This window comes from Arvicola amphibius, chromosome 14 (genome assembly GCF_903992535.2).
Source record: "Arvicola amphibius chromosome 14, mArvAmp1.2, whole genome shotgun sequence".
Classification (NCBI taxonomy): domain Eukaryota; kingdom Metazoa; phylum Chordata; class Mammalia; order Rodentia; family Cricetidae; genus Arvicola; species Arvicola amphibius.
Genome location: NC_052060.1, coordinates 57606613 through 57631413, shown reverse-complemented (window position 1 = coordinate 57631413; position 24801 = coordinate 57606613). Strand labels below are relative to the sequence as shown.

Sequence of the window (24801 nt, the reverse complement as noted above, 5' to 3'; positions counted from 1 at the left end):
GACAATCTTATCCTCCAAATCCGTATGGGTTAGAGGGTAAAACCACAAAGGCCTCTCTGGAGGCTCTGAAGGTGGGACAGGCATGTGGGTCTGGTCAGAAGGTCCAGGACGCAGGGACAAATGCCTGCCCCATACATCAGACCTGCCACTGAGTCCCACAAGGCAGAGACCACCAGGGACTGTCAACCCGAGGAGGCTCTGAGGTTTCGAGAGAAACAGGATGCTGCTGCCTGTACACGTAGCCCATCCGTGCTTATCCTAACACAGCGTGAGGGAGGGACCTTCACGGAAGACTTAGTCAATTTCTGCAGGGTGAGGAGCTGCAAGGAGCCTGTGCAGAGAGGCCCTTCAGCCTGGTGGGAAGAGCATGGCTTGCTAACCTGCAGAGGCCATGGCAAGAACTCCCTCAGCCTTGATGGCAGTGTTCATTGTAAAGCCAAAGGCTTGACTCAGATTCTAAGCTCTTTTCTAACCTTAATCCTAGTCATAGATAAACACACACAATGTGAAAATCCCTGAGACACCTCATGGGGGATGTCCCATCAGCAGGGGGTGGTACTAGTTTTACTTTCAAATGTAGATTCCCTTCCCTGAGGCTACTTGAGAGAAGGAGATTCTGTCACACACCTTCTGCTCTTCTGTTATTTATCATAAAATAACTGAAATCATTGACTTAAGAAGATTAAAAAACTTGCTCACAGTTTTGAAGGTGTTGGTCCATGTTCACAGAGTCCTGCTCTTGGGCCTGGAGTAAGGAAGTCCATGGCAGCGGAATGCGTAACAGAAGCTGCCCATCTCCTGTCAGTTGAAAATGGAAGAGAACAGGAAGGGGTCAGATGCCCAGGATTCTCCTCCAGAGTATGCAGTCGATAATAATGCCAGACCAGTAGGCCCATTCCTCAGACTGCCACCAGTTACGAGCAGCTTCATAAGCTTGGGGCCAAGTGTTTAGCACTGTGGGAGACATTCATTCAAGATCCAAACTACAGCTCAGAGATTTATGAAAGCTAAGAGAACACAGAAAAGAGGAGAGTTCTGGAAAGAGCTAATGTCTGGTGCACCTTTCCTCTCAAAACCTTTCTCCTATGTTTTCAGCCTTGGGTGCCACCTTATCAATTCAGTCTCCTATCAATGGTTACAAACCCTAACAGGAGTTCTGAGTCTTGGAAGCAGTGATACCACCAAGCGCTCACCACACCCAGCACACAGTGGGATTCATGCGCAGAGCCTCTCCACAAATCAAAGTCATGGATTTTGAGAACCATCAATGCTGTGTACACTCTGCAGACCGGAGAACTGGAGCCTTCGCCACTTGTGCCTAGCGCTCGGCCGAGGCAGGAGGCTGTTCTGCCACTGCAAAGCCTTTCGTCTTAACTAGTATGAAAGGCCTAACTGTGAGCCAGAAGTGCACTGGAGCCAGGCCTCTGTTAATATCGCATCCCCACCAACTGCCACCGCGAGATGGCTCATCTGGTAAAGGTACTTGCCACTAAGCTTGAATAGCCAAATTCAACTACGAAGAGCTTGTCATCTGACCTCTACAGGCAATCTCTGATATGGGCATAAACACACACACACACACACACACACACACGAGTTAACTAATCAAGGTGTCCTGTAGCTGTCACCTGATCTCTATAGGCAATCTGTGATATGGGCGTAAATACATACACACACACACACACACGTTAACTAATTAAGATGTCCTGTAGCTGTCATCTGACTTCTACAGGCAATCTCTGATATGGGCATAAACACACACACACACACACACACACACACACAATCCTTGAAAGTCATTTGACTTCTTCTGATAGTCAACACCTGCCACAGGTGTTGAGGCTTGGTAACCACCAGCACAGGTGTGGCAGGATATTCCCTGCCACCTGGTGTGGTGACCACTGTTAGTCCCTTCACCCTTTCTAATGTCAGCTTTTACTGACTGCCAGAAAGAAGAGACTGTAAAGCCACCGAACCTTACAGGACAGCAAAGAAATCACTCGACAGATAAATACAGCATTTCACAAGGGAGCCGGGAACACAGACTAAGAGAGGACTTGGAGCCGGGCGGCGGTGGCGCACGCCTTTAATCCCAGCACTTGGGAGGCAGAGGCAGGCGGATCTCTGAGTTCGAGGCCAGCCTGGTCTACAAGAGCTAGTTCCAGGACAGGCTCTAGAAACTACAGGGAAACCCTGTCTCGAAAAACCAAAAAAAAAAAAAATAAATAAATAAATAAAATAAAGAGAGGACTTGGGTGGCCCTGGCCCTGCCAACAGGACAGATGGCTTCCTCAAAGCCCCAGGGAAACAGTGAAGCCACATTAATTCCCCCCACCCCCGCACTTCTGGGAAGGGAGCATGCCTCCCCTGCTTAAACTCTTCCATTGCCTAGAAACTGCATCCTTGGGTGACAGGCCGAGGGCAGATCCACCCGGACATTCCCAATGCCGTCTATTACGGCCCATCTTTGTGTCCCAGAGCTTGAGAAGCTTGTTATTTTCCCCACACAGGACCCAGCTGAGGGGAGAGTAGGGACATTGGTTTTGCTGTCACCACAGAAGAGCTTGGTGACACTGGACAGGAGTAAGCTTTGTTCTCATGTCTCCATTCTTTCCACACGCTAATGAAAGCAGCTTCCAAAGCGTGGAGTCTGGAAGCCCACATCTTCACATCTGAGGGGTTTGGGAAAACCGTCGGGAGCACCACCCAGCTCCATGCTGGTAGAGCGTTCACATGGACTCTGCAATTGGCCCGACTCTGTGAAGCCAGGCCCAAGTGCTCTGTTCTCCATATTCTAAGAAGCAAAAGCTTCCTGACTGCAAACATTCTCTTGTGCTAGAAGCTACCTTGAGCATCCCTACTGACCGGTCCATGGGCTTTGGGTGCTGATCCAAGCGTGATAGTATACAACCAGAATCCAACTCCGTGGGAAGCTGAGCTAGGGAGATGACCAGGCTCATGGGTCCGAGACCAGCCTAGGCATGAAAATGGTGCTTTATCACACCGACGGCGGTGCTTAGCTCTTCGTCATTGGGATGTACGGGTGTCTTGTGTGTCGTTTCCCCTCTCCAAATTCTTATTATTCCATCTACGTGAACGGAAAGATCTTGGACTATGGATATTCACACGCACTGCTCAGCACAACACTTTAGCAAAACATTTAGACCATATCACGCATGAAAAGTCCCCTTAGTCTGAATTTATGCCACCAAAAATAACATAAGGAATTGACCCAAATACCTGAATTCTGCCGATGGTAAACTCCCAGTCCAGACAAGAGCAAGTGGCAGGCATGACAACAGCTGTAGACTGGGTACGGTCTTCAGTGGCCCTGTCTGTACCGGGCTCTGTCTTTTAGGCCACCAACCAACCAGCTCCCAAATCACGGCACAGAGACGTAGTAGTTTGGAATGCACGGCCTAGATTAGGCACATTTCTGGCTAGCTCTTTTAACTTAAATTAACTGGGTTCTCTTTATCCACCTTTTGTCTTGGGGCTTATCAGCCTTCTTACTTCTTTGTATCTTACTGTCTCTGCTGCTCTAGCTGGCTGCCTGGCAGCCCCGCCCTCGCTCTCTCCTCCTTGGTCCTCTTTCCAGCCTAGATTTCTCCTCCTATTTATGCTCTCTGCATTCCATCCCCGCCTACCCTTTCTCCTGCCTAGCTACTGGCTGTTCAGCTTTTTATTAGACCAATCAGGTGCTCCAGGCAGGCAGGGAGCCTCAAGTGCAGCACATCTTTAGATAATTAAACACACACCCTTCCATCATTAAACAAATGCAGCATAAACAGAAGTGACACAGGTTTTCACAGTTACAGTCACATTCCACAGCATAAACCAATGCAGCCTTTGCCCAGTTAAAATAATGCACCACAACCCTGCCTCCATCGAGGATGGGTGTGTTCGGGGGGGAAGGAGGGATTCGCCTGCTGTCATCTTTAAATGACTTTAATGTGGTTCTGAGAAGCGCTGGAGTGTGTGCAGAGTTTCGTGATCATGAGGCAGTCCCATCTTATTTTTATTTTTTCAACTTCCTTTCAGTTGTAGACCTGTAGGGTTTTGTTTTGTTTTGAGGGAGGAATTGGTTTATGCCTGATCATTTGCTTCAGGCAGCATTCAAACGACCCCAAATTTGACACAAAACACTAAGAATCCTAGGTTTTTAACTCCAAGTTCTGAGAGCTGACGAGACCCAGCGAGGCAGGCCTCCACAGGGCCTCTCACACCCTGCAAACTGGTGCTGCCACAGCTCAGCATACCAGATGCTGTCCATCTCTGTCTCCCTTGATGCTGAGTGCCCGTGCTGGCTGAGAGCAGGGGCTTCAGATGAGCCCTGTGTGTGTGCGCGCTTGTGTATGTGGTGGGGGGGGGGGGGGGGGGGAGGGAGGATCTCCAATGACCTGGGCTTTCTAACAGCCTCATTGCGGGGCACCAAGTTGAGGAACTCAGGACAGGGAGGGGGCAACAGCCACGTTTCACCAGCTCCAAGGTCACACGTGACATCCCCGAGGCCTGCTGTTGGCTGGCAGAAGCACTCAGGCCACATGAAGTCTGGGGAAGGGGAACTAAATGCAGCCTCTCGGGGGAAGGAGTATGAAAATTTTCCAAGATCCCTTCAAATCAGAACAAAAACAGAACCATAGTCCAAGCTGTCTCCTTTTAAACAGAAGTCAGACGGCCTTTCCATCTCTGCTTAGAGACGCGCTAACCCTGGAATCCAGATCAGCTGAGTCTAGGGCGTGTGTTTTTATTGTTTCCACATGAGGTTCTGTGAACACAGTGTCGGCACCCCTCCTGTAAACAGCTTCTGGAACCAGCACCACGGTGTGCGGCTGGGCTTCTGGCTGTGGCAGGTCTGTTTCCGGAGGCATCCAGAAGATCAGTGTTGGCCGCATGCATTGCGCACAGAGCGGCATCGCTCACACCCGCCTTTGTGCCAGCTAACAGCGCCTGTTCATCAGCGTGATCCATTATACGCCGGCTTTCTACTTCTGTCTCTCTGTGCAGATTCCATTCTCCTCTCTGATTGCTTTTGCTTCTTAGACCATTACTCTCGTTGATGGTGCCAGGTTATCATTGGACCCCATCTCTCTCTCCAATAAGCCTGTGATTGATACTAATCTTCCTCACGGGACACATTTTACAGAGCGCACAGCGGAAGCCGCTCTCTAAATCCTAGCTTTCTGTGTGCTGACAATTCACGGGGTTGCGCCTCACACCCATGTCAGGAGGCTTCGGGGACATTTGGGAACCGTGTAATCAGACCTCCTATGAGAATAGCAAAGTCTTTTCCATACAGCCATTTCCTTCAGACTGAGCTACACCACCGTTGGTGCTTTTCCTCCCAGCCAATAGCGCACACCTAAGTGAGAGCTGTCTGGGATATGGCCAGTTCTGAGAAACTCAGCAAGCGTCATTCTCTCTTCTGAGGAGAGTGGTGTTTAATTGCTCCAATGAAAGCTCCCACTGCCCTCGTGTCCAGAAAAACAGAGAATAAGGCTCGGCACTGCAAGCATCTCTGCAGCAGCAGCTTACTGTCTGATCCCTCTGCTTTTTCCCCAGAAGCTAAGCTCCTGAGACCTTCACAGGTGCAGGCCATAGCCCTCACAGTAGCACACACGTTAGAGTTAAAACTTTCCAGACAATATTTAATGGAAAGTGTTTGTGCCTTACAGATAGGAAGTAAATGCCATGCACTGTTTGCTGTGTCATTGTTGGGGTTCCTGTCCTTGAAGGGGCAGCATCCAGAAAACAGACTTCCAGGACTCTGAACCCTCACACAGGGAACCCCAGTGATGGGTGCCAGCTAGATTCCCCAGCACAGAGGGATCGTCTTTCATGCTGTCCAGTGGTGCTGCAGACCAGAAAAAGTTCCACAAAACTGGCTTTGTTTTGTATTTTAATTTAAAGATTCCATCCAGTTATATGTTATGGAGAATAAATGCACAAAAACTATTTTTCGATAGCCGGGGCAGTGTGCACACTTGCAATCCCAGTCTGAATGGAGAGAGACAGATATCCCAGGGGCTGATGGCCAGACATGCTAACTGCTTGATGTGCTCAGGGCCAGCGAGAGACCCTGCCTGGAAAACAAAGGTGGACACCCAAAGAACAACAACTCGTGTCCTCGGGCCTTTACCCACATACATAGAAATGACCGTGCATACACAAACACATATGTATGCGCGCATACACATGTGAGTGCGCACACACACAATTTTTATTGTTATTATTGCACTATACATATTTCTCTGTTCACCTCCCTTTCCCCCTTCTCCTTTTTCCCATGACCTCCACACTCCCAATTTAATCAGGAGATTTTGTCTTTTTTCTCCTTCCTATGTGTCATTACATGTATGTCGCTCTTAGAGTCCTTTTTGTTGTCTAGGTTATCTGGGATTGGGAATTGTAGGCTGGTTTTTCTTTGATTTATGTCTAAGAGCCACTTATGAGTGAGTACATATTATATTTGTCTTTCAGGGTCTGGGTTACATCACTCAGTATGGCTTTTTCTAGATCCATCCATTTGCCTGCTAATTTCAAGATGTCATTATTTTTTACTGCTGAGTAGTACTCCATTGTGTAAATGTACCCCATCTTCTTTATTAATTCTTTGGTTGAGGAGCATCTAGGTTGTTTCCAGGTTTTGGTTATTATGAATAATGCTGTTATGAACAGAGTTTAGCACATGTCCCTGTGGTATGATTGAGCATCTTTTAGGTACATACCCAAAAGTTCACACAAATTTTTTAATGGCTAGACGTCACAGGCATCATTATTCTGTCTCTGAAAGTGGGTCCTCCTCTGGTCTGACCTTTAGGAGATGAGACACTAGAAACTTCTTGATTTTCTCATCTGATTATAGGGGTTTCAGAAAGGCCTTTGCCATATGAGGCTCAGAAACTCTACATGGAAGACACAGACAGATGCCCTGCCTGGATGCCCAGGCTAAGATAGGATTACGCAGAAGGGGAGCCATGCACACAGCTGGTCACCGGGTTCCATGCTGGAGCAAACCAAGACCTGACCATCGTCTGGATCTGTCCAGGGATGCCTCCCATCTCCAAAGCCCATCTGCCATGACCCTCATTCCTGTGTCTTCTCCAATGTTCATGTCACCTCTCTGCCTCTTCTCATATCCCTCACTGGTCCCCATGGATTCCATTCGCCCTCAGTGTTAACACGACAGGTACTGAATGGTCCCTAGGAACCTCCACTGACGCCCAAGACTTCAACATCACTCCATGTCCCGGTCCGATGCTAAAACACCTGATCCCCATACAGTCCCCTTTGGCTTCAGGAACTGGGTTCTTGCCCTTAGGTGAGAAACAGCTGTCTCTGGGTGCCTGAGTCTTTTCAAATTGGGTCGCAGAGGAGCAGTATTGATCTGGAAATCCCAGACACGCAGGGCACGTTTGTAGCCAGTGGTCTTGTGATACCCAGAAAGTGGTGAGGGGAAAAGGGCATGTGAGAAGAGGCTGATTGGAAGGCGGGGGTCTCCTGCCCCACAGCTACATCTACTGAGCAAACGCTCCCAGCCCCACCTCAGCCCACTCTTCCATGCAGCCTGCCCTTTTCTAACCCTGCATGCAGAGCCAGTGGATTGTCCGCTCTCAGCAGGGAGGAAACGTAGACATGGCAGGTTAGTAGGAGACTCATGACTTGTCTAGAATTGATTACAGGAGAGGACATCGCCCCCCACCACACACATACCGCGTGCCCCCGTTTTCTGTTAGGAGGCAACATTGCACGGTGAGGAGGGAACTGGTTGGTCTTTTGAACACAAAGCCCAGTCTTACTTAGCTTTGATCCTGACTATGTGACATTGGCTATGTTTCTTCATATCCCAGGGCTGCTCTCTCTTCCGCAGTTCCAAACGTGGCTAATTTTAAATGTGATATGCCACCTTTGATACATTTGCTGTTATTTTTATAGAAAGCAAAGGACTCTGGGACCAGTCATTAAGGCGAGACTCCCAGCACCTCATCCAGGGAAGGTCCATCCTGCTCCCATCTGTGAGCACTGGAAGCGACCTCCGACCCTCTCTGGCTGCATCCTGTCTCTTCTCGCCCTGCTGTCTCTCCAAAATAGGATTTGAGGTTGTTTTCTAGAAGGTACAGGCATGTCTGCCTTTGCATGGAACTGGGATTGATGCCACGTGCAGGGCTTTGTAAAACCAGAACAGACAGGACGGTGGCCATCAACCCCAGGGCAGATCTCACTCTCCATCTCAGGCCCAGTTTTGGGGAGGATCATTTGGTCGTTTTATCCCTAGCATGAAGAACAGTGCCTGGCACATAGCAACTACTGGAAAGCACTTGTCTGAATGAATGGGAATGTTTTGGGCGTGGGTACGGCGATGGAAATATGGTCCCATTGCACCACCCCTATAGGGCTGCTCCTAGTGGATCAAGAGTGGGCCAAGCAGAGAGCCCAGGAACAAACTGAGTGTTGGGGTCATGAGGTCCCAAACACCCTAGACATGGGGTGTGTGCCCAGCAGTTCATAAAGGAGCCTGGGCAAGATGGCAGTGGAGAAGTTTTGAGAGTGATGAAGGCTAATGACAGGAGCCAGTGCTACAGTGAGCTCCTTGTGCACGGGCTGGCCACGGGTCCTTTCTCAGTTCTAGAAGGTAATTAACCTCAAAAGATACATGGTCTGTGCCCAAATCCCTCACAGCAATGCTATGCTGTCTTTCTCACCAAAGATGGATTGGATGTGCCCAGACTCCTTTATTCTTGACTGTGGGGATCATGAACCCTTCTCAGAGGGCACGTGCCTGGGAACAGGGGTGAAGGTTACTTTGCTATTAGCCTTTCCAGTTGCTGGAAGCCAGAGATTGATATTGGTGACAATATATTGCGTCCATATTGTGTGTTAGGCACTGTGCCAAGCTCTGTGGATAAAATAACATCTCCAGTGCTCTGTGTGTGTTGTGGGATGGCATAAAGGACATGTGGTAGCAGTGCCTGTAATTCCAGCACTTGGGAGCTGGAGGCAGAATAGTAGACGTTAAAGTTCATTTTAAATATATAGTGAGTTAAAATACAGGAAATCGTCTCTCAAATGACATTTTAAAATGAATAAACAAATAAAATCCTCAAATTGTCTAGCATCCAACAAGAGATGTTGGCCAATAAGCAGGCTCTAGAGTGAAGATCAATGAACTCAAGGAGTGAGGGCAAGAAGCCGGCAGACAGAACAGAGGTGTATGGACAGAGCTGGGAGAGCTGGTGCTGAAGGACAAAGACTGGGCTGGGGTGGAGAAACAGAGGCAGGACCGAGCATGACGCACACTGAGCTCTGGCTGGAGCAACTGTCCAGAGTTGGTGCCTTTCTTTTCTTTTTTTTTCTCATTTTTTTATTAAAAATTTCCATCTCCTCCCCTCCTCCTCCCCCTTCCCTCCCCTCCCTTCCACCCATACCCCCACTCCTTCCCTCTCCAAGCCAAAGAGCCATCAGGGTTCCCTTCACTATGTTAAGTCCAAGGTCCTCCCAGCTCCCCCTAAGTCCAGGAAGGTGAGCAACCAAACTGACAAGGCTCACAGTGAGCCTGTCCATGCTGTAGAGTTTACGTTCATTGCCGTTGTCCTTGGTTTCTCAGTCCTCCTCCACCGTCAGCCACATTCAGAGAGTCCGGTTTGGTCCTCTGTTCCATCAGTCCCATTCCAACTGGACTTGGTGGTCTCCCATTAGATCTGTCCCACCATCTCAATGGGTAAACGCACTCCTCACGGTCCTGACTTCCTTGCTCATGATCTCCCTCCTTTTGCTCCTCATCAGGACCTTGGGAGCTCAATCTGGTGCTCCAATGTGGGGCTCTGTCATTTTCTCCATCCAATGCCAGGTGAAGGTTCTATGGTGAGAGGTAACCCAGGCCCAAAAAGATGAACATGGGATGTACTCACTCATAATTGGTTTCTAGCCATAAACAAAGGACATCGAGCCTATAATTCATAAAAAAAATCCTAGAGAAGATATATAAGAAGGTGAATCCAAATAAAAACATATAGTTATCCTCCTGGATATTGGAAGTAGACAAGATTGCCGGACAAAAAATGGGAACTTGGGGGTGGGGTGGGATGGGGGTATGGGGGGATGGGGAGAGAAAAGTGTGAAGTGGAGGATGGGAGGAGCTTGGGGGAATAGGATGGTTGGGATATAGGAAGGGTGGATATGGGAACAAGGAATTATATATCTTAATTAAGGGAACCATTCTAGGGTTGGCAGAGACTTGACTCTAGAGGGTTCCCAGGTGTCCAGGAAGACGCCCCCAGCTAGTTCCTTGGGCAGCTGAGGAGAGGGTGCCAGAAATGTCCAGATCCTATTGCCATACTCATGAGTTGGTGCCTTTCTATGGGGATGGAAGAGAGGCTGATCTGTGGAGACTGGAGGTAAGCTCAGCTTGCAGAGGACTGGGGTAAGCATCTCTGTGCGTGCTGTCCAAAGAGCAAAATCCAGAAGGAAGAGGAATAACTGCAGAGCAGACAGAGGTCCCTGAGACTGCCATGATTTCAGTAATGACAATGTCTTCTCAGGGCTGGAAGAGATAACTCGGTCAGTAAAGGGTTTGTCACATCATCAGTGTGAAGACCTGAGCTTGATCTCAGAATGCAAGTAATAAAAGCCAGGCGTGGTGGTTCATATCGTAATCCAAGCATTGGAGAAACAAAGACAGGTTGGCTCCCTAGCTGGCCGGGCTAGCCTGCTCAGTGAATGCCAGGGCAGTGAGATAGTTTATCTATGAAAGGGGTGAGGGAGGTAGAAGGCATCTGAGGAATGGCACCTGGGGTTGCATATGAAAGTGTGTGCACGCACACACAGGCACACATGCACACACGGGCGCACATGCGCACACACAAATGAATGTTTTCCTATGTCTGATGAAACAATGACCTATATATACCTCCGATGTCCATCCTAAGACTTATTTTTTAAATAAACATCACAGCATCTCTGAGTGCAGTTGAGAGTGAGTGGGGCCAGCCCACGGGGGAAGGCTGCTGTCAAGCTCTGTAACTGACAGTGCCCTGCGCTGCACCTCCCTCTCTGACAGCACTGAAGGACACGCAGTCCTTGAAGCCTCAAATTACTGCACCCCTCTCTGGCTCTCTTCTGAAACCTCAGGTGTGTCCAAGAATAAGCAAAAAGGTAAAGGACCCGCCCCTGTTCTGCTTGACCTGGCGGCAACAACTCTCTAAGTCCTTCACCTTGGACACCCAAGCAAAGTCCCCAAGGACTGTGGGAATCCTCAGTCTAGGGACTCATAACTTCACCCACACTATCAAAGCCTTTTCAAGGCACCAGAATGTTAAAGGGGTCTTAGCATTGTCTGGTTAGAATTTAAGCAGGATCAAAATATTTAAAAAGTCATAGTTCTCTGAACAATAAAGAATAGAAAGATGAAATTCACTTTGGGATGCCTCTGAAATTCATATATCCATTCATTCAGCCCACATTTATTGGCCCTGCTCTGTAATTCAACCACTTTGCGAAGCAGTATAGACATGGATTAAAAAGATCACCATCCCTCCCAAGGAGGTGGCGGGTACAAGGCTGTAACTGGGAAAGAAACGGTGGCAGTGGGAAGTGTTGGAGGCAGAGGAGCAAGCAGAGTTCACTCCCTGAAAACACGCATCCTACAGCACCTGATAGATGAGGAAACTAAGAAATAGGGAAACTGAATAATTTCCCCAAGGTCAAAAACTGGTAAGCCAGGTTCTGGCTATTGCAAATAATGCTGCTATGTCTGGTTGAGCGAGCATCCTTTGGGTATATACCCAAAAGTAGTATTGCTGGGTCTTGAGGCAGACTGATTACTAATTTTCACATAAATGGCCATACTGATTTCCAAAGCGGCTGTACCAGCTTGCACTCCCACAAGCAATGCAGAAGTGTTCCCTTTATCCCACCTCCTCTCCAGCATAAGTTGTCGTCCGTGTTTTTTTTTTTTTTTGGCCATTCTGATAGGTGTAAGATGGTATCTCAGAGTTGTTTTAACCAAAGAATAGAAAAGGAAAATGTGGTACATTTACAGAATGGAATACTATTCAGTGGAAAAAAATGATGACATCTTGAAATTTGCAAGCAAATAGACAGAACTAGAAAAAACTTCCTGAGTGAGGTAACCCAGACTGAGAAAGACATAATACGTGCTCGCTCCTAAGCAAATATTAGACATAAAGCAAAAGATAACCAGCCTACGGTCCACAACCCCAGAGAACATAGACAACAAAGAGGAACCTAGAAGAGACATAGCTGGATCCAATTAGGAAGGAGAAAAGGGCAAGATCTCCTGAGTAAATTGGGTATGCTGAGCTCAGGGGGAGAGTAGAAGGGGAGAGGGGAGGGAGGAAGGGGAGTGCAGAAAATGTATAGCTCAATAAAAACAATAAAAAATAATTAAAAATTAAAAAGATTGGGAAAAAGCTAGCAAGTCACTGGATTTTAACCCAAGCAATCTTTATGACCCAAAGCTCTGCTGGGCAGGTGAGCTTGGCACAGGGTCTGAAGTGGTAGGCAGGTGGAGGGTGTGCCAGACCTAGCAACCCAGGCAGCGTGCTCTGAATGGAGGCTGGTCTCAGGACAGATACAAGGACAGGGCCCATTTAGAGCAGTGGGTGGCGGCCCAAGGCAGGGAGCTGACACAGATCAGCGAAAAGGACTATGAAGGACTCCTTTAGAAACACAGACTTCCATTGGTGGATAAGGGGGTAAAGTCCTTTCAGATAACCAAGTTTGAGAGCTGTGGTCAGAACCGTCCTTCAGAAAGACGTGAGGACCTGACCTCTAGCCTTGTGCTACAGTGTCAACAGAACAAGGGCCCTGTCTCCCTCATAGAAGAATCATGGTTAGGCTACAGGTTGTCCCAAAGAGATTACCCAAAAGGGGCAATAGCTCGAGATGAGCTTCCTGATCACAGAGTCAAAAAGAAGTAAGACTTCTTGGAGACCTGGGTATGGACCTCCATCCTCTCTCTCTGCCAGCATCAATGTTTCAAATTCACTAGGCCAAGTAGGTGGGGGCATCGGAAGAGCAAAGAATTATAGGATGGCTTTCTTCCTAATTGTCCAAGGGGTGTCTGCTCAGGTCCATCAGGAGGCCTGTGGCTCACCCTAAAGACACAAAAACTGGAGATGTGGTGTGGGGCCAAAAAGCCACACCCACTGGATGCCTCATGGAAGGAGACATGGGTTTGGAGGAAGAGGTCTCACTGTGAGGAAGGTACTGCTGAGTCTCCTCCAACGATAACTTCTCAATGTAATACTTCATTCCTTTTTTTGCTTGTTTGTTTATTTTGAGACAGGGTTTCTCTGTGTAACAGCACTAGCTGTCCTGGAACTCCCTCTGTAGACCAGGCTGGCCTCAGACTCACAGAGATACTCCTGCCTCTGCCTCCCAAGGGCTGGGGTTAAAGGTGTGTGCCACCACCGCCCAGCTCTAGCACTTCATTTCAGTGTGGTTGGGAAATAAATTTTACAAGCAAATGAAGCTTAAAATACCATAAGCAGGATCCCCTCTTCGCACCAAATCTTATTTGTCTAGGCTATTTTTGAAGGTCCCGGTTGGTTTTGTACCTACCTACACGAGCGAGGCTTGATTCCAGCCTCTTTTGACCACTGGAGATGTCAGTGGCGTGTGGCGCCTGTTGAGATGCCTTTCCGTGGCGGAACCTTGTTCCCACGGCAGGCATCCCGACTCCTAGCCTCTTCTGCTGCGGCTCCGCTTCCACCGCCCTGGTCTCTCAGATCTTTACTGTTACTTTCACCTTGGTTCTTTAAATTCCTCCAAGATTTTTAATTTCTGGTGCTGTTTTTGTTCCCTCTCTTGCACAGGCTTCTGCTCCTTTTCCTCCCTTGTTGCCTCTTCTCTTCTTTCTCCTCCTCCCCCTTCTCTCTCTCTTCCTGCTTGTCTCCTTTCCCTCATCTACATCCTTCTTTTGTCTCCCTTTCCTCTCTTCTTCTGTTGGGTTTCAAGACAGAGTCTCACCGTGTATTCCAGACTGGCCTAGACCCCAAGGTGGCCCTCGGTCCTCGGCCTCTTGAGTTCTGAGATTGCAGGCAGATGTGACCATACCCAACTCTTCATCTAATTCTGCCAACAGTGAAGGGCCTAGGGCTGGTACCCATGCTCGTCACCCACGCTGGGGTCCCTCCAGCTCAGTGCTGCTTTTTCACTCTTCTGGTCATGTGACCAAGTGAGACCTGCCCATCTCTTCTTGCCAGGAGTCTGTGGCATTATGTTGTACAATCCTCCCATATAGCAGGGAATAGCCAGAAGGGTAAAGAGAGTAGTGTCCTTGGTAGCTACCCAGGAGATTCCATTACATAAATAGTCGGTGTCTAAGAGCTGTGTGTTGAGCAAATGAGAGGGGGGAGAAGAAACTTTCATTGCATTAACAGAACAAGTTTCTGCCTGACCTGGAGGATGTACCATGGCTACAGGATGCCCATCAGCTTTGCCCTGCTCCCTACTCAGCCATATACAGTACTCTCAGTTCTCATGGCCATTAGCTCAGTTACCTTCCCAGGCCTGCAAGCATGCTCATCTTTGTCCTAGGTTTCTTGCAAAGCTAGCAGATCAATCAAGTCAGGTTTATGGATCAGATTTGTCCAGCAACACTGAAAAGCAGTCTTCTGATTATTTGAATGAGCACATGGGTCTTTATGTGGCCTGCCCTCCAGGGAGCAATTGCATGTGTGTATGAAGGAAGTAGCATCATGGCGTCATATGAAGATGGCAGGTGAACCCATGTAAACTACCAACCACTGTGCCAGAATCCCAGGCAAGAAGCAGTCTCTAGGATGTGACCTGCCCCTCAAGTCACTGTGCACACTCATGGGAAACAAAGGAAAATCATCTATGGCTTACCAAGAACAGAAGGGACCAAGACAGCAATAAATGACCTCAAGTATCTCCTGAACACCTGCTCTAAGCTGTGTGCCAAGCACCAGGATGAAGAATGAGAACTTTCAGTCATCCAAGCTTGTGATAAGGACCATGAAGAAACTTAGCAAGACTGTATTATCTCCTCGGGACCCCAGGCAGGGTATGGCACCACTCAGGACCCCAGGCAGGGGATGGCGCCACTCAGATTCAGAGTGAGTGTTTTCCATTCAGTTAACCTCCCTGGAAGCATCCTCTTAGACACTCTGGTATGCCTCCCTGATCTCCTCAGGGGCTCTTAGCCCGCCAAGCTGACATTAAGATTACTCAGCACACTGATATGGCTCAACACATATCAGAAGTCAACTGAATGTTGACTCAGAGTTCAGGATTCTTCTACTTTTGCTGACTTGTTTAGCGTGGAAGGCATGGTGCAATACGTAATAATCCTATAAAAATGTCAACCTCATTTGTCCTTAGAAGCCTGAAAACACAAGCATTTCCTCTCACCCACCGGAATGGCTACCATCAGGAGACCCTGGCAATGATGCACAGAATGGAATCCCCACGTACAGCAGCTTGGGAATGCAGTCTGGCAAACTTTAAGATATTAAACAATATTATCATATGATACAGCAATGCCATTCCTAGGTTCCCCGAGGACACGAAGATGCAAGTCCACATAGAGGCTCATCTTTGCATAATTGTCACATGATTTATAATCAACAACAGATAGAACCCAAATAAACCAGTGAAAGGAAAAACAGGTACGCTGTAGAGCATGTGACCGCAGACAGGGATTCCACTGACAACAGCTAAAGACAAATGGCAAACAGGTTTAAAGGCGGCCCAGTCGTCAAATAGGGGTAGACAGGGCATGGGCAGGGCTGTAAAGGGTCTCTTTTCAGAATGATGGGACTATTCTAAAACTGGGTCATGGTGGAGCCACCTAACTTGAATTTAAAACCAGTGAATTTGTCACTCCCCAGCACCTAAGAGGTGGGGACAGGATCAAAGGTTTAAAGCCATCTTCAGTTACATAGTGAGTCTGAGGCCAGCCTGGGCTACAGGAGACCCCCATATTAAAATGGTAATAAAATAAAATGGGTAAATTTTATGGCATACAAATTATATCTTAATAAGACTGTTAAAACCTCATTAAAATGCAATTAAATTAAAAAGAAATTATGGGCTTTCCCAGGCCTCCCCTTGAAGTTAATTCAGTGCTATTTACGGTTATGAAACATGTACTGAACTCCAATGTTGCACTTCAGAAAATAAGATCAGCTTCCCAAGTCAGCAAGTCTCTGGGACAGGTCACCTGCCGAATGGAGACATTTAAACACAGCAAGCACACCCATGGACATTCTTCATGCCACGCCCCAAGTCAGGCCATGCCCCACGTAAGGCCACACCCCAAGTAAGTGTCTACATGCCTATTGCTCAAGTATTGTTATTGTTCAAAAGCGTTTGTTGAACACCTCTGCTGGACAAGCAGTGGTGGAGAAGCTGTAAGTAAGATCGTGCCTCTCCTTTTACCTCCCAGAATATGGGAAAGACAAAACACAAAGGCACACAAACCAATAATTAGGAATACTTTAGAGTGACACACCAGTTTATAAAAATAAAATAAAATCTGGGTCATGGGAGAAAGTGACAGATGGGACAGGTGGCTGGTGGAATGGGAAAGCGGGAAGGAATTTTCAGCATGTGAGGCTACTCCTGGAGGGCTTAAAGAAAAGCCACACAGAGAGCAGGAACAGCCAACGCAATGCACGTCAGACAGACAGCAGCGGGAGAGGGTAGTGCAGTGGCTGTACAGAAGAACGCTGGGGGACAGACAAAGAGCAAGCTGCAGATGCTGGGCCACATCACAGAGCTCAACGGGAAGCCCCCGGAAGGCTCCGCAGACGCATGACAGAACTTGAGTTGCGTGTTGAAGATGACTCCAGGAACTTCTAGCTGAGGAGGAATGAGAGACGCCATCAGCTCAGAGCTAAGAGTACCACTGACACAAAGGTGAGGTGCGGGTGACTTATGAAGTCAGGAGGCGTGATGAGATGGGAAGGGAGGAGGTGGAAGAGACAGACCCAACAGGAGCACATGAACTGTAGGCTAGAGGACAAATATCAAGAAAGAGCCCAGAATTAGGGGATGAGTAGCTAGGGTCAGGTGCATTGTGAATTGAGATGGCATGCTTCCCCTTGGAGATGGACTTCCCTGTGTTCATGTTATAGATGAAGAATGGGCCTTGAAAGGCTAAGCATCTTGCCTGGTAATACTCACCTGAAAAGTACAAGAAGCAGGTTGGAAGCCAGCAACATTAAAAACCTGATTTTTAGACATGGCTCGGTCCCGCCTTCTGCCACGGAGCCTGACTATCCTCACCCAGGCAAGGGGTGGGAACAATACCGGAAGTTATGGGTGAAGAGAGAAGCTGCCTGAGAGAGACTGCTGATGCCCTGTAGCCCCAGAGAATAGTAGGTGGGCCTGTCACTGGGCAGCAGGGAAAGCCACTTCTTGAGAGAGTCACATTTTCCTGGAGACTCACATTAAATAATCAGTGTGGCTTTCACCAAGGCTCCTGGACCAAGATTGACAGCTAATAACAGCCTGGTAATTACAGGAAAACATCAGATTGCAAGGCCAGAGTGTCTTGAAACACCTGAAGCCATTTAATATATCTGTTTGCTCCAGACCAACAGGCTCCCTCCCCCAGTGCAAGGCCAGTGTCATTACTGAGCTAATGGGCATCACATTCTGAGGCACCTTTTCCCCTGCCGAATAAATCAGCGTTTTAAGACGGGAAGCCATGGGGCTGCTGGCTGCAAATGTGTGCAAGGACATCACCGGGTATTTTAGGTGTCAGCTCTAATTCGGCTTGGCCTGGCCTCTTCTCTTAAGAAACGCTCCTGAGGCATCGCTAGGTCACAGGAGAGAATTCCGCCTGCTCTTGCTCCTCCGGCTGTGACAAAAATCAGACCTTGATTTCTTAGCTTGCTTCCTCAAGTAGGAATTGTTCCTGTCACCACCATGTAAAGGGGTTAGCCATGATAGAAGTTGTCATGCTTCCCTGTCCCGTGTGTGTGTGTGTGTGTGTGTGTGTGTGTTTTATGAGATGTTTTATGTTGAGAAAGACGCCAGGAACGTGATAGAAGGATTAGGCTAAATTCTCTAAAACCATCCGGGGCCCCACTGAAGGTTGCACACCTTTTTCTGGGTTCTAGGGCCATAGAAAATGCTTACAAAGTGACAAAGTGCAAGGGGACAGCAAAAATAAAATGAGTTGCACATGTATGTACACACGCATGTTCCTCTGGACAGCCTGCTGGCCACCTGCCTCCCACAAGCTTCCGGGCACCTTGCTTACCCCCGTGTGGGGTGGTGGAAGGTGATCCACAGCTCCGGGTCTCTGAGGACTCATTCTCCGGGAACACCTTATGTGCTGTGGATTTTTCTGGGCATTTTTCACCCGATGCCAGCTCTAATGACCTTGGCATCAAGCTCTTACTGGGGATTAATAACTGGCTGGGCTTAATGGCCCTTACTGCGTCCTGGGACATTATTCCAGCCAGCCATTAATTTTGGGCAGTGTCCTGAGCTCTAGCCATGATGACGCCACTGTCCGCTCCCGTGAAGACAGGTGTCTTCACCAGTCCCCTTCCTACTGTACATCAGAACCAAGACACTCACTGGCGAGTTGCTGGTTGGGCACCTTCTGCTCCTGTGCATTCACAGGATAGAGAAAATAAGAAGCTGGGAATCTCTCACTCAGCCATCACTTTCTCTAGTCAGCATCTAGCCCAGCTTGACCTAGACTCACTCTGTAGCTGAGGATGCCCTTGAGCTTCCTCTACAACCCAAGTGAAGACATTACTGACAGGCACAGCCATGCTGAGTGCTTTATCTGGTGCTGGGGATTTCATGCAGGGCTGTGTGCATCCTGGACAATCGCTTCATCTCAGCTGCTTCCCAGCCAAGATCAGAGTGACGTGATGGGGGTGGCCACACTGTCTACAAAACTACACAGTTGCGGAGCAAATGGACTCTAAGGAGAAGGATCTGGGAGGCTGAATATGGTGAGGAAAGAACCCAGAAAAGCCGTCTTTCTAGGTAAAAACTCCATTCAGAGCCCCCGCCCCACCTCCGTCGTCTGTAGCACTTTGTCTCCCAAGCAGAACCCGAAGTTGGTCTTCCCATGCTCTGCTTAGCGACCTGTCCACCCCACATCCCATCACCTGGGAGGAGCACACAGACACCGCATCAGGAGCCAACTCAGCACCTGTGCCTGTTCCGCCCAGCTCAGTCAGATGCTAGGACTGTAATGTGCTGAGATGTGGAAGAGCACAGCTCCCTCAGGAAGAAAGAGGGTCGTGTGATTTGTGTGATTTTTCAGCCATTCTGCTTCCAAGACATCATTGGTCCTTCCGAATGCAGGAACCAGACTCCGTCTCCTCTTTGGAAGTGGTCCCACCTTCCATACACGGTCTTCTCAACTGCTGGAAGTGTAACGTCACGTGTAGAATACCAGCGCTGTTCTTACTGGCTCCTCAGCGATGGACACTGAAGGCAGAACTCGGACTTCCCTTGTTGCAACATGCAGTAGGTGAACTCAGCTTGAAGAGTGGGTGTTAGCGCCTGCCAGGAGCTGGTGGGCAGGGGAGAGAAAGGACGGCTGTCTGGGTTTGGTCAACTCCTGATGGGTTCTGGTTGTGTCCGGTGATCACAGAGGATATGCAAGGCAGGTCTGTACAGATGCCTTCTCCGTCCCTGAAAAGATCTTCTGTAGGGAAAGATGAGAAAAAGACCAAGGTCCTTGGAGTGCCCATGGGATGATTGGTGTTTCATCTGCCAGTTGGCCTCAGCTGTGAGGAGTTAATAGAATAATTACAGGGAAAATGAGCTGCTGGGGCCCTCTTCGGGGCCCTCAGTCACAGTCAATAAAGTGGCTGGAAATTCAAAACCAGCATGGAAAGTTCAGCCCATGTGGACTGAGGGTCCACTGAAGTGAACTTCGACATAACCTGACAGAGTGCTGGGGTTGTCAAGGAGACCCCCGAAACCCCTGAAGCAATATGAGCAAGTGACAGTAAGGTTGGCTGCCCCAGAACCAGGCGGTAAGACCTATTCCTGAAGACACCGATGCTTTCATTGGCGGATGTAGAAAGATCCATCTGGAACTGGGCCGGAAGCATCCGCTCTGCTGGAGAGCCCTCGTATTGACGGAAGGTTCAGGCCACCAGGGAGAGTCATAAATAGTCTTACTTAGCTGTCCTTTGCAATGCTATGGTGACCATTCAGACAAGATGTGCCACTGATTCAGTAGTGACAAGATTGTTATGGGGATCACCGGCCACTTTCTTATTGGATCCGGGGCCCACACCATGGAGCCAGAGGAAGGATTAACATTCTGGGTCCCTCTCTGCCACCCATGATGTGGGGTTACATCTCAGAGCTAATAGCAGTTCTGAGAAGATGAACAGTCCATGCCCAGCCATAGGGGGAAGGGAAGCTCTCAAGGCCCCTGCTCTCTTGAGGATATGTTTGTAGTTAATTATTGATGGGAGAGAAAAGACATTTTTCTCAGGGTTGTAGCTACCTGATAAAGTGCCCAGGCTCCTGTAAGCAACCCTGAAGAAACTTTGTTCTCTCTCGCGCTCTCTATCTCTCTCTGTCTCTCTCTCTCTCTGTCTCTGTCTGTCTCTGTCTCTCTGTCTCTGTCTCTGTCTCTGTCTCTCTCTCTCTCTTTCTCTCTCTCTCACACACACACACACATACGTAGAAAGGTTAGGAAGAGTAAAGAATCACTGGAAAGGAGACAAAAGAAGCTAATTTAGGGCTGATACTATTAAAAAATACATTATATACATGTATGAAAATTTCATAGTGAAACCCACTATTACATATGATGAATACATGCTAATAAAAACATAAAGGTAAAAAAAAAACCAATAAAGTAACCTAATGAAGAAAATGTTCTGAGTTGTATGGTTCTTCAGGGCATATGAAGTACTCATTAAAGGTCCTCAAGTGAATGTCAGGGTGAAAAAATGGGTGCAGGAACCAGCGTCACTGGGCTACAACTACTAACTCATTCCTTTTGAGCTTATGTAAGGAGGTTAGTGAGCGTGTTCTGAGATCAGACACAGACTCCATCTCCTGACTCCCCTAACCCTGTCTGAACAGCCCCTCTACCTGCAGAAGTTCCTCATTGCCGCAGGACATTCCAGGGACCTTCCCATCTATGGCAATACTTCGCTAAGAACACTCGCTTTCTCAGGACTAAGGGGTTTCCCAAAATGCAGGACTTCCAACTCTCACACCAGACAAGCTCACGACACTGGGTCAGTCACTGCAGTAAGTGCTAGGGCCCATTCTGTGTGTCTTGTTCTCCACTCTCAGCCCCCTATCAGCCCTTAGAAGTAAAGGCAAGTCCTCTGCTTCCCCATGCCTACTGTCTTTTTCCGGGGAAGTTGTTTTGGTGCTGGTTGTCAACACTGAAGACAGCTTCCTACCTCTGTGACTTCCTCCTTCTTAAAAATTCTCTCCAGTTGGTTTCCACCAGGCTCCATTGCTGACTGTCCATCTGCCATTTTGGATTTTTTTTTCCAAGCACAGTAGTCCCTTATCCTGGGACCCAGAGGCGCTTGTCTCAAAATAAATATACATCCCGTTTGCCATTTTCTTTTTCTTTTGAACTTCCCAACTTTGGGCTCAGGCTCTAATCTCATTATCTTCTTAGAACACGTAAGAGATGGTTCCCATTAAACATGAGCATGAAATGTTTAATTTGTTCGCTCTTAGGTGTTCAGAAAGGAAGTCACTGGCTCAGATGCTCGACTGAGCACTGTCGCTGGCGCTGCCCCTGGCTGGCTTTCCACGCAGGCCATCGTGGGGTGTGTTTGCAGGAAAGAACCCAAACTCTGCAGTTCCAGAGTTGGGTCCGAGGCCAAGGCTGATAAATGCTTAGTGGGGCTTTATTCATATTTGCGAAGACGGGGTAGGTGGGTGTCCGCCCTCCTCCAAACCGTAAAACAAGATCAAATAGTCAGTTCTCCATGTCAAAACGACAGCACTGAATCTTCATGGCATCGCCATCTGATTGTTAAGCGGCATTTTGTTGAGGGTCATACATCCACAGCATCCAAGAGCCGTGATAAATGCTTAGCTTTGCAACAAGATGGAGAAGGGTGCCAAACCCAAGCCACAGCAATTTGCGGAAGACTTTGCTTTGACTGGGGGTCAACTTTGGATTCAGAAAGATGTAGTCCTGAAAGTACGACTTCTTCCTGTCACCAGTGGCCACCTTACTGGGTCACATGTTCACACAGATATCTAAGCCCTGAGCCTGTGACAGACAGATCAACACCCCGCTTCTGCCTAGCCGCTGCAGTTTAGAAGGAAGCGCAAGGATTCATGCAGCTGCAATGTGATCTGCCAAGGGGGGGGGGGGAAGAGGGGTGGGCAAAAGAAGGGCGGAGACATCTGAAGACAGGGATGTAACCTGGTGGTGCCAAGAAAGGCGATTCCTCTGCCTGACTCCATCTTTCTCCTCCCTCTGCTTTGCAGCCCCTGAAAATGCACTGCACCGACTGCGCCCTGGTAACCAGCTCAGGGCACCTGCTGCACAGTCAGCAGGGCCCCCAGATAGATCGGACAGAGTGTGTTATCCGCATGAACGACGCTCCCACCCGAGGCTACGGGCTCGATGTGGGCAACCGCACCAGCCTGCGGGTCATCGCACATTCCAGCATCCAGAGGATCCTCCGCAACCGCCACGACCTGCTCAATGTGAGCCAGGGCACCGTGTTCATCTTCTGGGGCCCCAGCAGCTACATGCGGCGGGATGGCAAGGGCCAGGTATACAACAATCTGCAGCTCCTCAGCCAGGTGCTGCCCCGGCTGAAGGCCTTCATGATCACACGCCACAAGATGCTGCAGTTTGATGAGCTCTTCAAGCAGGAGACCGGCAAAGACAGGTACGGAGCTCAGGACGGAGGGAAGCAGGGGTAGTGAGGATGTGTGTTGTAGACAGGTGGGGGGGAGGGGCTCAGGACCGGTGGGAAGCAGGGGTAGTGAGGATGTGTTGTGGACAGGTACAGAGCTCAGGATGGAGGGAAGCAGGGGTAGTGAGGATGTGTGTTGGGGACAGTTTCACTAAAAGCCAAGCTCTGGCTGAGGGTCTGTGTTGTGAGCCTCAGGTTCCTGTCATCAACCTCAATGGGGCCCACATGTTGGGTTGCCCTGGTAACAGACTGTTCAAATTGAGTGTACCATGCAGAATGACACGGTACACAGTGACAATCACTGAGTAATTTATGACCAGGTCCTTATTTTAGAAAAAAAAAAAAAAAAGGCTAAGTGGTCCCTGGCCCACATTAGGAAAAAGCCGGACATAGTAGCTTCATTTCCGGAAGTGAGCGGTGCGGGGACTCAGTGTACAAAGTGCTCACTGCACTAGAATGAGAACCTGAGTGTGGATCCCCTGTATCCACGCAAAAAAAAAAAAATGGGGTGTGGAGGGCATGGTGGGCCATGCTTAGAATCCCAACACTGGGAGACAGGTAAATGACTGGGGCTTGGTGTCAGCAAATGTAGCCTACTTGATGAATTCCAGACCAGGGAGACACACAAGATAAAGTGGACAGCCCCTGAAGAAAGAAAGGTTGACCTCTGGAGTTCACAAACATTCACATGCACCCACATTTACACACACACACACACAAAGAGAGAGAGAGAGAGAGAGAGAGAAAGAGAGAGAGAGAGAGAGAAAGAGAGAGAGAGAAGTGAGATTATTTTTCTCTTTCAAAGATGCACAACCATGCTGTCAACTGTTATTCGCTGAAAACCCACGACTCACTTAACACTGCATCTTGCCTCTGCCCCTGGAGAGACTCAAAGACAAGATGGCCACCCTCCAAACTCATAGCCTTAGACATTTACCAAGCAGTGACAGGAAGAAAGTGGAGCTGTAACTTGTTCGGCAGGAGACAAACCGTGGTTCAGGGCAATGCTTTCCAAAGTGCTCATTAAGACTAGATAATAGGCCGGGAGGTGGTGGCGCACGCCTTTAATCCCAGCACTTGGGAGGCAGAGTCAGGCGGATCTCTGTGAGTTCGAGACCAGCCTGGTCTACAGGAGCTAGCTCCAGGACAGGCCCTAAAGCTGCAGAGAAACCCTGTCTCGAAAATCCAAAAAAAAAAAAAAAAAAAAAAAAAAAGACTAGATAATAGAACCAAGTGGTGGTGGTGCACGCCTTTAATCCCAGCACTCAGCAGGCAGAGGCAGGTGGAGCTCTGTGAGTTCGAGGCCAGCCTGGACTGCAGAGTGACCCAGCAACAGGAGAGACAGTCTTGCATGTTAAAAGTTCTTTAACCAAGAACATATCTTATAAAAAATGGACAAGCAATAAATTTTACAATTAAAGGTTGCTGCTTAGAAATTTCAAAAATAAGCTTAAACTGTCTGTTCCGTGGAAAATGCACTCTCTCTTTTTGTTTAACGATTGTTCATTAAATTTAAGACTTCCCACAGCCCTGGTACAGGGCTCATGAGGATAACTGCCCAGGCTGGTCCCTTAAGGGACCACATGCTGCGGGCAGCCTAGAGACTGTGTTACCTCTTGGTCACTTGGGCTCCCCAAGGAACTTACCCTACCCTTCCCTAAAGCCTGACCAGTGAAAACCCGCTTAGTAAGTACATCTATGTTGGTCCCGGCCGTAAGAAGTCTTTGCAGCCAAGCTCCAAGGCCTCTTTCTGCAGAAGCACCTCAGTTAGCACTCACGCTACCCCAGCTTGCTCTCGGAGTCTCACCTGTGACCCTGTAGCCCGCCAGAGGCTGTGTCTCTTACCTCAGGAGCCTGTCTTTTAAAAGAGAGTGCTATATTGACTCACGCTTCTTTTATGTTCTTAGTC

The 24801-nt window shown here is 48.6% G+C and overlaps 1 protein-coding gene across 1 annotated transcript in view; it reads left to right on the top strand.

Moving 5' to 3' along the window:
• Positions 1-24801, top strand: part of St6galnac5 (ST6 N-acetylgalactosaminide alpha-2,6-sialyltransferase 5) — a 144628-nt gene that overhangs the window by 102761 nt on the left and 17066 nt on the right. Inside the window, 1 exon segment of the mRNA XM_038312123.1 lies at positions 22456-22865. Coding sequence (XP_038168051.1) covers positions 22456-22865 — 410 coding nt within the window.